The 17109-nt window shown below is 41.0% G+C and overlaps 1 protein-coding gene across 2 annotated transcripts in view; it reads right to left on the reverse strand.

Moving 5' to 3' along the window:
• Window positions 1–9781: 9781 nt before the first annotated feature.
• Window positions 9782–17109, reverse strand: part of abcb4 (ATP-binding cassette, sub-family B (MDR/TAP), member 4) — a 132094-nt gene continuing 124766 nt past the window's right edge. For both annotated transcript variants that reach the window (XM_072575845.1, XM_072575843.1), the window contains exons 27-28: window positions 16548–16694; window positions 9782–11665 (exon numbers count right to left, since the gene is read on the reverse strand). In XM_072575845.1, coding sequence (XP_072431946.1) covers window positions 11465–11665; window positions 16548–16694 — 348 coding nt within the window. In that variant the 3' untranslated portion in view covers window positions 9782–11464. The remainder of the gene's footprint in view (window positions 11666–16547; window positions 16695–17109) is intronic.

The following is a 17109-nucleotide window of genomic DNA, read 5'->3' on the forward strand; positions in this document are numbered from 1 at the left end:
TTGTATGTCAGATGGTGGAAGCATGCAATAGACAGGGCCAAGTGATCCCACAATTAATGGATCAGATCTAATGTCTGCACTCCTGCCATATCTAGTCCAGCATATTGCTTGACATTTAAACAACTAAGGAGAAGTTTCCTTAAATATTACCATCTTCAAGATAAGGGGAGCTCACCGTTGCAGTGCAAAAGATGAGGCTGAGGCATTACCTAGCTACTTCAGCCAAAAGTGCTAACTGGATGGTTCATGTCTGCCCCAGCATCAGGAATTCCTTCTTCAATCAATTTGATTCATTTCATGTGATATCAACAAATGCCCAAAGAAAATTGGACCTGTTCAGGCCACAGACCCTGACCACATTCTGGCAAGAATACTGAAGTCTTGTTGTCTAGAGCTTGATGCATGCCTAATCAACCTGTTCCAGTATAACTATAACATTGATAAGACCATAAGACATAGGAGTGGAAGTAAGGCCATTCGGCCCATCGAGTCCACTCTGCCATTCAATCATGGCTGATGCGCATTTCAGCTCCACTTACCCGCATTCTCCCCGTAGCCCTTAATTCCTCTAGACAATAAGAACCTATCAATCTCGGCCTTGAAGACATTTAGCGTCCCGGCTTCCACTGCACTCCGTGGCAATGAATTCCACAGGCCCACCACTCTCTGGCTGAAGAAATGTCTCCGCATTTCTGTTCTGAAATGACCCCCTCTAATTCTAAGGCTGTGTCCACGGGTCCTAGTCTCCTCGCCTAACAGAAACAATTTCCTAGCATCCACCTTTTCAAAGCCATGTATTATTTTGTACGTCTCTATTAGATCTCCCCTTAATCTTCTAAACTCCAACGAATACAATCCCAGTATCCTCAGCCATTCCTCATATGCTAGACCTGTCATTCCAGGGATCATCCGTGTGAATCTCCGCTGGACACGTTCCAGTGCCAGTATGTCCTTCCTGAGGTGTGGGGACCAAAACTGGACACAGTACTCCAAATGGGGCCTAACCAGAGCTTTATAAATTCTTAGTAGTACATCTCTGCTTTTATATTCCAACCCTCTTGAGATAAGAGACAACATTGCATTCGCTTTCTTAATCACAGACTCAACCTGCATGTTTACCTTTAGAGAATCCTCGACTAGCACTCCCAGATCCCTTTGTGCTTTGGCTTTATTAATTTTCTCACCATTTAGAAAGTAGTCCATGCTTTTATTCTTTTTGCCAAAGTGCAAAACCTCGCACTTGCTCACGTTAAATTCTATCAGCCATTTCCTGGACCACTCTCCCAACCTGTCTAGATCTTTCTGTAGCCTCCCCACTTCCTCAGTACTACCTGCCTGTCCACCTAACTTCGTATCATCGGCAAACTTCACTAGAATGCCCCCGGTTCCCTCATCCAAATCATTAATATATAATGCGAACAGCTGTGGCCCCAGCACCGAACCCTGCGGGACACCGCTCGTCACCGGCTGCCATTCTGAAAAAGAACCTTTTATCCCAACTCTCTGCCTTCTGTTAGATAGCCAATCCTCAATCCATCCCAGCAGCTCACCTCGAACACCATGGGCCCTCACCTTGCTCAGCAGCCTCCCGTGTGGCACCTTATCAAAGGCCTTTTGAAAGTCTAGATAGACCACATCCACTGGGTTTCCCTGGTCTAACCTACTTGTTACCTCTTCAAAAAATTCCAACAGGTTTGTCAGGCATGACCTCCCTTTAGTAAATCCATGTTGACTTGTTCTAATCAGACTCTGCTCTTCCAAGAATTTAGAAACCTCATCCTTAATGATGGATTCTAGAATTTTACCAACAACCGAGGTTAAGCTGATTGGCCTATAATTTTCCATCTTTTGCCTTGATCCTTTCTTGAACAAGGGGGTTACTACAGCCATCTTCCAATCATCCGGGACCTTTCCTGACTCCGGTGACTCTTGAAAGATCTCAACCAATGCCTCTGCTATTTCCTCAGCAACCTCTCTCAGAACTCTAGGGTGTATCCCATCGGGGCCAGGAGATTTATCAATTTTAAGACTTTTTAACTTTTCTAGCACTATCTCTTTCGTAATGGCAACCATACTCAACTCAGCCCCGTGACACCCTTTAATTTTTGGGATATTACTCATGTCTTCCACTGTGAAAACTGACGCAAAGTACTTGTTAAGTTCTCCTGCTATTTCCTTATCTCCCATCACTAGGCTCCCTGCATCAGTTTGAAGTGGCCCAATGTCTACTTTTGTCTGTCGTTTGTTTCTTATGTACTGAAAGAAACTTTTACTATTATTTCTAATATTACTGGCTAGCCTACCTTCATATTTGATCCTCTCATTTCTTATTACACTCTTTGTTATCCTCTGTTTGCTTTTGTATCCTTCCCAATCTTCTGATTTCCCACTGTTCTTAGCCACTTTATAGGATCTCTCTTTTTCTTTAATACATTTCCTGACTTCCTTTGTCAGCCAAGGTTGTCTAATCCCTCCCCGGTTAATCTTTCTTTTCTTGGGAATGAACCTCTGTACAGTGTCCTCAATTATACCTACAAACTCCTGCCATTTTTGCTCTAGTGTCTTCCCGGTTAGCCTCTGCTTCCAGTCTATTTTAGTCAGTTCCTCTCTCATGCCTTCATAATTACCTTTATTCAACTGTAACACCATTACATCAGATTTTGCCTTCTCCCTTTCAAACTCCAGACTGAACTCTACCATATTATGGTCGCTACTTCCTAAGGGTTCCCTTACTTTAAGATCTTTTATAGAGTCTGGTTCATTGCAAAGCACGAGGTCCAGAATAGCTTGCTCTCTTGTGGGCTCCATGACAAGCTGTTCCAAAAAGCCATCCTGTAAGCATTCCATGAATTCCCTTTCTTTAGATCCACTAGCAACATTATTTACCCAGTCCACCTGCATATTGAAGTCACCCATGATCAATGTAACCTTGCCTTTCTGACATGCCTTCTCTATTTCCCGGTACATGTTGCGTCCCTGGTCCTGACCACTGTTAGGAGGTCTATACACAACTCCAATTATGGTTTTTTTGCCTTTGTGGTTCCTCAATTCCACCCACACAGACTCCATATCATCCGACGCTATGTCATTCAATACCATAGATTTAATTTTGTTCTTAACTAACAAGGCAACCCCACCCCCTCTGCCCACCTCTCTGTCTTTTCGATAAGTTGAAAAACCATGGAGGTTTAACTGCCAGTCCTGACCCCCCTGTAACCAAGTCTCTGTGATCTGCATATAATGTGAAAAACTACTCCGCAAGTCCTCTGTGACGAAAGCAGGTGAACTCTTACTTGGCTTAACCATCAGCACATTGATGTAAACCATCTTCAACAGTGCCATCAAGTGGTATTGGAAAATGAATAATATGCTATCTCATAGTTTGGGTTCTGTCAGGGCCAATCAGATCCTGACCTTATTACAGACTTGATCTAAATATGGGCAAAAGATCTGAACTCTAGAGGTGACTTTAGAATGACTGCCCTTGACATCAAGGTATCATTTGACTGTGTGTGTCATTAAGCAACCCTAGGATAACTGGAGTAAATCAGATTGGGGGAAAGGTCTTTACTGTTAAAGTCATATAGAATCACAGAATTGTCATTGCATAGAAGGCACCTTGGTTGCACTCACATATTGTGCCAATCTCCTGCCTTTTCCACATAACCTTGCACACTATTTCCAGTCAAAATGCTCATCCAATGACCTCTTGAATACCTGAATTGAACACGGTTGTGTTTTTTGGAGAACGATCATTTACATTTCTGCAAGGTGTTGACATAACATCTACGATGGTATTGTTGTTTCCCTGGTGCCATAGTCAAGGACGTCACAGAGTAATTGCAGGATATTCTTCTGGAGGGAGGCTGAACAGTAAGAGGTTGTGGTCTACATTAGTAAGAATTACTTAGAGAGGAAGGATAATGTGGCCCTTCAGCCAGAATTTAGGGATCTTTATAGATACTAACAAACTTTAGATGTAGTAATTTCTGGATTATTGCCAGGGCCATATGATAGGGAGTACAGAAATAGCAGGATGAGGCAGATGAATGTGTGGCTGGAAAGAAGGTGCAACAGGGAGGGCTTTAGATTTCTGGGACATTGGGGCTAGGGGCTAGGGGATAGGGGCTGGGGGTGGGTGGGGGGTGGAATAGTATCTGTTTAGGTAAAAGTAACAGAGGTTGGGTACTGAGTTCCTTCAGTGACACTTTGTCACTGTGGTTTGAAGGGTTCTAAGCTATCATGGCAGGGGTATGGGAACCAGCAAAGAATATTAGAGAAGAACACCAAGGTGCCCAAAATATTGAGGGACAGATAGTACTAGGACAGAGAATAATAGATCAATAGGTGAAATCGGAAAATGGGAGGAAATTAGGAAGTTTAAATTAAGGTTACTATACAAGGTGTGTGCATGCATAGAAAATAATAAATAAGATTGGGGAGTTACAGGCACAGATTACCATTTGAAAATAAGATGTGGGATGAAATGAGGTGACTCAGGGCGTGCAGGATTGGCTATTTTAATTTGTTTTGAATACAAGATCTTCAGGAAAGATAGGATAGGAAGGGAAGGAGGAAAAGTGGCAGTATTGGTTAAGATGAGCTTCATGGTGCTGGAGAAAGAGGATGTCCCAGAGGGATCGATGATAGAATCAATTTGACTAGAACTATGGAATAAAAAGGGTACCAAAACATTGCCCAATGTTGTCTGTAACATGCCATCTATGGGAATGATGTAGAGGTTCAAATCTGCAGGATAATTAGAGAAATTTCAACATTATAGAGTAGCTATAATAGGAAACCTTAGCTATCTAAATGTAGACTGGGATAGTAGTAGCATATAGGGTGCAGTAAGCCAAACGTTCTTACTTTGTTACATCAGCAAATGTTTGAAGCATAACATGGTGGCTCACAGTACCAGGGACTTTGGAGTGATGTGGGCTTAATGGACCAAATGGCCTGCTTCCACACTATAGGGACTCTATGAAAGTTTTCCAGACTGTTACTACCAGACCCTAGGTAAGGTTCACCAATTCCTTACAGCTCCAGATGGGATACCCCACACTGTTAAGCTCCCGGAAGAGAAGGGATGAGCTAGCTTCCCTGTTTTATTCACCCACCTCCTTGGTTGCAACAAGGTTAATATAAAATGGACACATTCCCTGTGGATGTTGTTCTCCCAAACCAATTGAACCTATGCTTTAAAAAAGGAGCCATTTAAGCCAGGTATTTGTTGAGTTGACAAGAAGAATAAGTTCATTCATTACTATACACAAGAAAAAATACTAATACACCACAAAATATGCACTGATTAGGTCTAAGATGTGGGTCCAGAAAAACTGTAAGTCTAAAATGAAACTGATATGCAGATCAGTACTCACTAAGTCTCAGTGTGATATCTGTGACTGCACATTATCTGCTACTGCCTTTTAGTCTGCTACTCATACAGTACCAAGTGATATACTTTGGATTGCCATAATTATTTCTTCTTTGATTTTAAAGTCTTTGCATAAAGAGTCAGGGGTCATAATCATTGCTTCATTTAGTTAATTCGCCATTAGATTCCCTACATTGTGGAAACAGGCCCTTCGGCCCAACCAGTCCACACCGACCCTCCGAAGAGTAACCCACACAGACCCACCTCCCCTCTGATCAGTGCACCCAACACTATGGGCAATTTAGCATGGCCAATTCACCTAACCTGCACATCTTTGGACTGTGGGAGGAAACCAGTGCACCCAGAGGAAACCCACACAGACACAGGGAGAATGTGCAAACTCCACACAGTCGTCTGAGGCTGGAATCGAACCTGGGACCCTGGTGCTGTGAGGCAGCAGGGCTAACCACTGAGCCACCGTGATTTTCCATCTTTTGCCTAAAAATGGCAAACATGACGTGATGCTTCCGTACTGCCCTTAGCTTAGAAAAAATGATCTTCAGTTCATTAACTTTCTTTGTTGAAAGCATGCTGTTCAAGGGAAAACAGTTATTGAATCGATTTTTCATCATTGTGGGGTGTTCTAAATTCCCCTTTTTACATATTGATATATTTCAATGACTTATCTTTTGCAAGTTGTACATTTTTGGTCTTGTTATGGATGAGCCGGGTTCATCATTCATTACTACTGCTAGCCCTGGATTTTTTTTAAAGCTAAGGTAAAGACCAAGATACCACTAGCTACTATTACCTACAACTGAGAACATAGCCTGGGTTATGGATATGCATAGTATACAATCAACAAAGATTTTTGAACTAAATGTCAAGGCTTGTTCATACAGAGTGAGCATACAGGCACGACAAATGTAGAGCACACTCAACGATAGCCTGCATTATTAGGTTTGTTGAACTCAAACCTAAGTGATATCTAGTTGATTTAAAACAAGTTACCTGACTCAAGTTTGCTGCTTCAGTAGCAGTCAGGACCCCTAGCAAAAATTCTCTTGGGAATCAAGAGAAAACTCTTCACTGGTTAGAGTGATACTTGTTAGAAGTTCTGGTGGCTTCTCTGCATGAGTTCCTCAGGGTAATGCCCAAGGCCCAACCATTTTCAGCTGCTTCAGCATCATCCCTCCATCATAATGTCAGAAGTGGGATGTTCTAGATAATTGCAAAATGTTCAGCATCATCAAGGACCTCTCAGAAAACTGAAGCAGTTGTGTCCATAGGCAGTAAGACTTGGACAACATCTAGGATTTAACTGATATGTGGCGGGTAACATTTGCATCACACAAGCACCAGGCAATGATGAGTGCCAAAAAAATTGTATCTAATCTCTAAATGTTTGATTGCATTACCATGATTGAAACTCCCATTATCAACATTCTGGAGTTACCATTGAGCAGAAAATGAACTAGTCCAGCCATATAAACACTATGGCTACAAGAACTGGTTACAGTTAGGAATTCTGCAGTGACCAAATCACCTCCTGACTCTCCAAAATCCGTCCACTACAAGGTACAGGTCAGGAGTGTGATGGAACATTCTCCATTTAACTGGATAGGTCAACTACACTCAAAAGGATTGCCACCACCCAGGACAAATAAGGTCAGGGAAAGCATGATGAGTAACAGGACACTGGGAAGTACCGACGTCACATGTCCACAGGCCATTAAGTTAACAGGAGCGGTAGTTAAAGGTAGATATCAGATAAAGGTAGATATCTACTGCTGAAACTCTCAATGCCTTTGTTCCATCCGGGCAATACTATTCCCATGTAACCCTGGCTGACTCATCGCATCTACCCTTTTTGACTTGAGGTTATCCAAAACTCTACTGCCCATCCCCTAAATTGCTACAAATCCCACTAAATCATCTTTACTTGCTTGCTGAACATACAGTTTCCCAGTTAAGCGATGCTCGGTCTTAACATTCTCATCCTTGTTTTCAAGCAAGGCCTAGCTCCTCCCTATCTTTGTAATCTGCTCAGTGCCCCAAGCATCTGAGATATGTGCACTTCTCTCAATCTGGCCTCTTGAGCATCCCCTATTTTAATTGCTCATCTGTGTGAACATGCCTTCAGCTGCATAGACTTTAATCCTATTCACATTCTTCCTTTAATACAACCTTGCATCCTTCCTCTTTCACTAAGCATCATCCACCTCAGTATATTTCTATTTGACTTGGTGACACATTTGGCTTTAAGACACCTCTGTGAAAGGGGTGTTTCAATTGCATTAAGGGTGCTACGTGAATGCAAATGGTTGTTGAGTTTGCTTTAAATATTTGATTTGTTTTGTCCCATTTAATTGTTTTGAGTTTCACTGAGACAATTTCTTTCAAAGAACCTTGATCTTCCAATTTTTAATAGATGATTTCAGGTGAAAAAAGATTATAGCACAAGAGTTAAAGTAGGTTCTACTAACAACAATATGTTTTACAATCTTTTATTCTTTAAACCTGAAAATTTGAATGGACCATTTCCTGCTCTGATTTTAATTACACTCAAGAGCTATACTTTTCTAGATCCAGAGGGTTCTCTAATTTCTCCTGGGACTGGCCCAAAGTGTACCACAGCTCTCAGGAATTCACTTTGACTCATCTCAGTTTTCAAGCCTTGCAATTAGCTTCCTAGAGTTCTCTCTCTCTGCAAGGAGTCCACTATTAATCTCTTCCACTAGCTTTACCAGGCAGACCTGATAATTTTAACTCTTCATGAATTTGAACTTTTCTTTCTGTTCATGGGTTCCACTTAGAATTCCTGGATAGTGATTCCAAAACAGCAACATTCCTGGTTCCTAATGGCTTCTTATCTTCCTGGTTCCAAGCTGCTGGCAGATACATACTGATGAGTCATGTTTTTCCAAGTTAACTGTTTCTGTGAGAAAAACACATTGCTCAATCTGAAACAGAAGACTGCCTCCCTGCAATCTACTTTATAGCAATTTTGCACTTTTCTGAGTCATGTTCCCAGGGTGGAAATGTCAAAAATTGGGGGTGTAGGTAGGAGGAGAAAGGGAAAAAGCTTAAAGGAGATGTGTGAGATAAGGTTATTGAAACAGAAGGTAGAGGGCACCTGGAACCTGCTGCCAGAGGAGATGGTAGAAACAAATACGTTTACAAAGAGGCATTTAGACAGATACATGAGCAGGCAGGGAATAGAGGGATATGGACCAGGTGCAGGCAGGTGGGAGTAGTTTAAAATGGCATCGTGATTGGCACAGATATTGTGGTCTGAAGAACTTGTTCTTGTGCTATACTGTTTTAATTAACCATCTTCAATTCTGAAACTTGTCCTTTGAACTGAAAGAAAGATCTGGATACATTAAGCTCTTCCTTTGTTTAAAGTTTACTTTCAGATCTTCCCTCCACTGCTACATCAGGCTTGAATTGTGTTGAATGTCCATTACTGTAGCTGAGCTCTCTCATGTCTGGTTCAGATGGGTCAACTGCTTCCCATCACAATAGCTGTAGTATTTCTTCTAAAGGTGGTGTGTCACTATCTACTGATACATGTTCTAATGGATATATATCTAGGGAGCTGAAAATGTGTTGCTGGAAAAGCACAGCAGGTCAGGCAGCATCCAAGGAACAGGAGAATCGACGTTTCGGGCATGTGCCCTTCTTCAGGCTCATGCCCGAAACGTTGATTCTCCTGTTCCTTGGATGCTGCCTGACCTGCTGCGCTTTTCCAGCAACACATTTTCAGCTCTGACCTCCAGCATCTGCAGTCCTCACTTTCTCCTAATATATCTAGGGATTCCAACTTTTCTAATAGTGTTTGCAATAATGCATTGACTTATGGCACCAACATTGTTTCTGTTTCGGTCTTTGCACATTTTTGAGATTGTCTCACGTTTTTGCAATGATGACACTCTTGAGATAGAGCTGGACATTGCTTTTGTGAGTTTTTCTTTGCTCTATTCCTGGGTCTATGCCTCCCAGCAGCATCAAAAAAACTAAAGACCATTTGTGTTGATTTGTCTTGTGACTGCTTGGTGTGTTTGTATCTTATAATGTTCAAAGATTTTACTGCTGGAATAAATTTGTCCTTCTTTTCTACAAAATTTGCCTTTTTAAAATCTCAGCTTCGAACACAATCTGATTAGCATTTTCAAGTGTGAGAAAGTCAATAAACTGTAAAAGAGGTAGAAGAGACTAACTAAAACTTCAAATGACAATTCTGTCTCTGATTAGTTCTGGTTGTCATGCTCCACATTCATGAGCTTCAGATAAAGTAGAAAGATCATCGATAAAGGTTCCCCCAGAAATTGTTATTTTATTGAAGTTTGCTTGCTCCTTAACTGATTCTCTAAGTAAAATAGTTGTCACGTTTTTAAGACATCAAAGGCATCAGCATTTTCTTTATTTATTTGTCTGTTAATAACATGGTCTGCTCATGGTCCCACAGACTAAAGCAGTGTGTGAACATATTTGGCATGTCATTTGCTGTGCTGACCTGAAGCAAATCTGTCTCAGGAAGGATTTCTTCCATGCTGACCAATTTAACTTGCTGTCTAAAGTATCCATAATCTTGAATCTGCATCGACGTGCAATAACTCTCCACATTTCTGTGTTGAAATCAAACTGCTCATTTTAAATTGTGAAGGTTCCAACACTCTGGTGTCTTCTAAGGAAGTACAGGTCAAGGCTCAAGGTATGTCATTGCTAACTTTAAAAAGAGACTAACGAGGACTTCAGAATAACACACAAACACCACTGACTAGCTCCTCCTGAAGACTGTTATATATCTCAGTGGGTGTAGCGATGCAAAGCTTTGTGTTAAGCATGGACTTTATACCACTCCAACTGTTGGGGCTACACTAACCACCCAAGCAGTTGTGGTGCCTTTAAGGTCACTGCCAGCAACATAGTAGCAAGGTGCTTGCATCAAAGAATAGGAACAATAAAGTGACAGCAGCTGACAAAACCTGCTGCTGCAGGGACAGTGGCAAGGGTTTCTTGGGCATTAGCAACACCAAACAAATGGATATGGGTTAAGTCAGCACTGGCTTCTAGTTCAAGGCGCAGATTGATAATGCCAATGGCGCTGAAGTCCTGTGCCAATACAGCAGCAGAAGATACACTGTTGGGTTAACCCTTTCAGGTCAACCACCATATGCATTAATATTAGTCCAAGAAATCTGGGACCACACTTGATTTTAACCTTACAGCACTTGGGGCTGTTTTCATTGGAGCAAAGAAGGTTTAGGGGTGACTTGATAGAGGTACAAGATGATTAGGGGTTTAGATAAGGTTGACCATGAGAACCTTTTTCCACGTATGGAGTCAGCTATTACAAGGGGGCATAGCTTTAAATTAAGGGGTGGTAGGTATTAGGGGTAGATTCTTTACTCAGCGAGTCGTGAGTTCATGGAATGCCCTGCCAGTAGCAGTGGTGGACTCTCCCTCTTTATGGGCATTTAAACGGGCATTGGATAGGCATATGGAGGATAGTGGGCTAGTGTAGGTTAGGTGGGCTTGGATCGGCGCAACATCGAGGGCCAAAGGGCCTGTACTGCGCTGTATCTTTCTACGTTCTATGTTCTATATCCAACATTTTCTAAACAGATTACAAAACGGGTTTAACAAAAAAAATCAGAAATGTAGAGACTTGGTGTTCCAAGAAGAGTTATATTGGACTCAAAATATCAATTCTGTTTCTCTCACCTCTGCTGAGGTCTTCCAGCATTTTCTGTTTTTACTTCAGACATCCTGTCTCTGCACTACTTTGCTTTTGTTTGAGATTTGATTAACATTCAGGTGGCTGATTTCACTCCAACACTTTAGCATAAATGTAAATTGCGATAATAATTTGTATTGTCAAGGTGAAGATAAAGTTAGCTTAAATCATCTTTGGCCATTCTTTTGATGTTAAGGGAGCTTCAGAAATTAAAAGAAAAGTGTTGTTCCATGGGTTTACTTTTTCACTGGTATTTAACAGAAATTACAACTGAACTACTAATTTACAATTTTTCAATGACTGCATTGCAGTAATTTCATTTTCTTTTTCTTTCCTTAAGTCACTCAGTTTTTTCCCATTTGTGCTGTCACTAGACTGTGGTATAGAGCCTGGTTAGCAAGAAGCTGATGATGTGTTCCTTCCTCTGCAATCCGGCCATTGCTAAACACTGCTATTTTATTAGCATTCTGGATGGTAGACAGGCGATGAGCTATAACAATGCAGGTACGTCCCTCTCTTGCTTTATCCAGCGCTTCTTGGACGATCTATTCAAATGGATAAAATGACAAAATGAAATCCATGACAGGTCAAGTTTGCTAGATAATTTTGATGACAGATTTTAAAAAATAAATCTGACTAATGCTCATAGAAATTGATGGTTTTGCAGTTCTAACTCTATGACTGATGTGGAATGGGTATAAGCCACTTTGAGAAAAATAACTATATTTTGCAGTATAATGAAAAACTGGATACATCTGAAACAGGGAATGAATTTTGCCCAATAGTTTTTTTCACTGGCTCGTGTTCACTTCATCCAAATCTCAATTCCAAAAACCTACTTCTTGTATCACAATCTGTAGTAAATTCTTCTTCCCCATCACTTCTTTCTTCATTAAACCACATTAACTGCTTATCAAGCAGAATTAAATAAAACCTTATCGCTGTTTAGAAGCCTCACTGTGATTTTGAACCACTTATACAACCACCTCCAACTCTAATTCAAATCTTCCCATCTACTGATTCTATTAGACTCTGTTAGCTCAGTTATCTGCACTGCTATTTTATGATGCAGAGTGATGACAACAGGACAAATTTACTTCCCAAACCATCTCAGCTCAGAAGGTCCCGCCTTCTCAACCCCACTTGGGTGTGGTAACCCTCAGGTTGAATTCACCACTAGGTGGCTCTTCCTATTGTCCTGTCGGGCTATGGCGAGCTTACTCAGACCAGTTTCTTCTGCTTCCTCCACCTTTCCATTCAGACATCAAGCATCAGCCAACTTGACCTTACCCTCTGGAACCTTTCTTCCTACTGAACTTAAATATAGCCATGAGTATTAAAGAAGAACTTTTGAAGATAGAAGGGGAATTAGATTAAAATATAGTATATTAGATGACTGGTGGTGAATATTTAAAGGAATACTTCATAATTCTCAATTAATCTGAAAAAATAAAATTCCAGAGGTCCATCCAAAGGGTTAAAGATTAAAATGAGTTTTTTTTACTATGGCAAAGAACAATAATAAACCCTGCTGAATAAAGACCTGAAAATGGTTAATACTTGATTGAGTGCAATAACCACCATCCATTCTGCTGATGTTGTGAGAACTTGGTGAGACAGTGAAGTGAGAATTCATGGGAGACAGACCATAGACTGTGGTCCCCCTGTAGTCTTTATAATATTGTAGAGCTATGCTAATCACATGTAATTTGTTGCATTTCTGCAATAATTTACATCTTGATCCTTCCACAAGATTATTCGGTTTAGATTAGAAGGTGACTACCCTATGCACACTAGACCGTGTAGGCCCCGAAAGAACCCACATACTTACATACAGATGGCACCTCCCACAACAAGTGGTCAGCTTGGGGTGTGAAAGTCTAATTTAGTAGCACTAGTCCCAATGAGCCAAACAGACTGGGAAACCCAGAAGATTTCAAAGGAAGCAGATACTGCGGATTGCTGAGGACCACAAACTCAAATCAACCTAGTGGCAACCCTCAATACTGAAGAATATTTTGAAGGAGAACTCCAAATCCGTCACTCAGACCAAACATTTTGGCGAGCGGATATTTTAGTTAACAGAAATCTCATGAATTTCAAGTTGGACCCAGGAACAAATGTCACAATATTGGCAGATAGTGAGCCATGGCTGATATAACACTGCTTAAAGCTGACAGACGTTCAACTACATGATTTAGCTGGCAACTAATTAAAGGCATGCTACAAGTCTCGAGATACCAAACATGAAAAATTCCATATGTCCTTTCGACTGCAGGAGCTAGCACTAAGTGAATATTTTAACATTCAGGAAATAGGCACATCTAAGAAGTTGCGATATTTGACAGTTCTAAAATATTTGCCATAATGAATACTACCTAGGAACAAGGTTTTTGCAAAGTTTTAAATAGATAAGTAAAATATTTCAGAAGGAGTGACACGATGGCTCAGTGATTAGCACTGCTGCCTCACAGCACTGGGAATCTGATACCAGCCTCAAGCCACTGTCTGTGTGGAGATTACACATTCTTCCTGCGTCTGTGTGGGTTTCTTCTGGGTGGGTAGTTTCCTCCCACAGTCGAAAGATGTGCAGGTTAGGTGGACTGGCCATGGGAATTTGCCGATATGGTTTAGGGATGTTCAGGCTCAATGGCTTAGCCATGGGAAATGCAGAGTTATAGTGACAGGGTGGGGGTGTAGGTCTGGGTGGGATGCTATTTGGAGGGTGGGTGTGATTTGACGAACAATCCACACTGTAGGGATTCTGTGATTCTATGAAGTCATCGATTTCACAGTCAATTGGAGAAAGTGACAGATATATAGAGAGGTAGGCTCCATGCAGAAAAGAACTTTCAAACTGTTCTTTTGAGGCGGCAATTTAGAGCCAACAGCACTGACCTGTCAGAACTCAGAAGTTCTGGGAATCAGTAGATTCATAATTAATAGTACAATTGGAAATCAGTGAAAGGTCAAGAGCTCTGCAGACAGAAGCCTAGGAGTTAGATGTAATGAAGTGTCAGAGTTAGAGCTTCAGAGAAATGCTGGGAGCTGCGGCAGCTCAGATGAAGCTTTGTGCCATTAGCAGTTCAGTGCAACTTCCAGCAAGGCCGAAGGTGGTACACAAAAACAGCATTTACTTTGGCACTGAGCAAGATTAGAACTCAGGAAACAATCCAGGGCAGTACCAGCTTGGTGAACCTAGCTATTTATGAAAAAGCTGGTGTTTGTAAGTATGTGACGGAGTATAGCTTCCAGCATACAGGGAGTGTTGTCCCTATTGGTGAGACAGTCCATGCTGAAGTAGCTCTTGAGGGAATTTCAAGGATAAGCCAACAAAAGTGGGAGAACTGTAAGCTCTTTTGAACTTTTCATGAAATTTGGTGACCCACAATGCCACCAACTTCTGTGCTGGCGGAGCGGAAAGGGAATGCAGATAAATCCATGGGATCTCTCTCGATCTCAATTGCTGTTTAATGTGTTCTGTAGTGTGTTCACTCATAGTTTGTCTGTTACCCATATTTCTCTCATGTTAATTTTGGGATGTTAGAGTAAAAATCATATCCATCCTTCTATAACCTAAGCATTTTGTGTCAATAATGTTTGCACGTTTACTTCAATTTTATTTGTAATAAACTAATTATTCTTTGTTCACTAAATAAACCTGCCTGAATAATTTCTAGAACAGATGCAGACTAACACCCATACATTTTAAAGTTTGATGTGACCAGTGTAAGAATAGAATTAGAAAAGCATTGATCCTTTTAAGAATCTGGAAAGCAGTAACTTTCCGAATCCTAAACTCTGCTACATATCTTCCCATCTCCTTGTTTACCCAACACCTCCCACAGTTGATGCTATTCCTTTCAGGACTTTATTCTTTTAGACATCCACAGCTCTTAGACTTGATGACAAATTTCCAATGTCCAGAAGGAGGGAAGATTTTGGATTCTTATGGCATTAAGACGGATTCTGGGAAAGTTGGGATCTGTACAAACTACATGGGTCGCATGCAGTAGGACTGGGACCAATATCCCTACAGGGGCATTTGTCAGTGATGTGGCTTTATGCAGAGGGATAAGAACCAGAAAGGGGAACAAGAATGAGCAAATAAAAGGAGAAATGGAAGATAGAAAAGTATAAGTGGAAGGTAGGGGAAACAAGGGCTCGCAGCAACTAGTGTTGTGGAACAAAACAAGATGTAAAATGTCAAAATGTCAACTCTAATGGAACATTCGCAATAAGGGAGATGAATCAATGACACAAATAGTGTAAATGGGCATGATATGATAATCACAAAAACATGGCTCAGGGTTAACAAAGTTGGAAACTCAACATTCAAGAATATTCAGTCTTTAGGAAGACAGGCAAAAAGAGATTGGGTGACGTTGGTAGTGAAAGATAACATCAGTGAAATAGTGAGAAAAGATATTGGCACAGAAGATATACAGGTGCAAACAGTTTGGGCAAAGCTCCCAACAGGAGATAATGGTTTACTGGATTTGTATTCAGTGGAATGGAAAAGAATGAGAGGGGATCTCGCTGAAATGAGACAGAACTGGACAGTCTGGATGCAGACATGATGATTCTCGTGCGTGGAGCTATTAGAACAAGTGGTCACAGTCTCAGGATATGGGGTCAGCCATTTTTGACTGTGATGAGTAGAACTGTCTTAACTTAGACCTGAGGCATTCTCTATCAAGACAGGCGAAGTCACTGAATATGATGGAGGAAAGAAGGAAAGGGAAGGGGAGGAATGGAGGGACGGATATCTAAGGGAGTCAAAAGGAGATACGGAGGGAGGAGGACAATGATATTGGAATGAAGAATCACCCATTATCAACTTTAATAGCAGATCAGGCTCAATACTTTCTACTTTCTGTGTTTCTATGACCCACAATTTAAAACCATCCATTGGGAAGTGAGGTTTATTCCCTGAACACCCAGATTTTTTGGTTTTAAACAATCATTTTTGTTTGCTGTAATCAAGGAATGTGCATGAAATATATTAATAATATCAACTGGGTTGCTCAGTAAACTTCGGAGTAAAAATGAACATGGATAATATTTGTGATGAGAAACTGGCAATAATCCTGAAACCTTTGAGTGGTAGGACTATTCCTCTGTACTGTTCATCATTAAATCAACCCAGTGTTATCCCTTATTCTATAGCCAGCCATTTTTTCATAGCAAAGTTGCCTAATGTAATGTTACACAAAACCGATCATTTTCTTCTGTTGAAACAAATCTGGGAGTAATATTCATCATAGTACTTCTGACACATTTGGATGTTTTACAAACACAGTGAGGAATATGGACATATTCAGGTACCACACTTTATTTCCACTATTTACTTCCTCTTGTGCATCTTATTGTTATAATCAAATTGTTTTCAAACACTTTGCACATGACCAACAAGTGAAGCCTCACCATCTCACTTTCTGTATCCAGTGCTGAAGTAGCTTCATCCAAGAGGAGGATCTTGGGGTTTCGGACTAAGGCTCGAGCAATGGCAACACGCTGTTTCTGACCTCCAGAGAGCTGGGCACCCTTGTCTCCAACACACGTACTGTATTTCTAAATAAGTTGAATAGAATAACTAAAATTAGTGACCAGCAATTTTAGAAGGTACTACCAATGTATGATGCTTGTACAGATTATTTTTGTTTTACTTGCACTATCATAAGATGCAGAAACGGAAGTAGGCCATTCAGCCCATCAAGTCTGCTCAGCCATTCAACGAGATCATTTCTGATCTGATAATCCTTAATTCACTTTCCCATGCTTTCCCCAGTCATTAAAAATCTGTTCATCTCAGTTTGAATATACTCAATGACCCAGCCTCAAAACTCCTCCACAGTTCCAAGATTCATCCTTAGAAGAATTCCTCCTCATCCCTAGCCTGACCAGGAGACCAATTAATCTGATATTATACTCTCTGCTCCTAGACTCTCAGCGTCCACCTGTTCATTCCCCGCATCTCTCCCCCTCC

Source organism: Chiloscyllium punctatum, chromosome 8 (genome assembly GCF_047496795.1).
Source record: "Chiloscyllium punctatum isolate Juve2018m chromosome 8, sChiPun1.3, whole genome shotgun sequence".
In the NCBI taxonomy this organism is placed as follows: domain Eukaryota; kingdom Metazoa; phylum Chordata; class Chondrichthyes; order Orectolobiformes; family Hemiscylliidae; genus Chiloscyllium; species Chiloscyllium punctatum.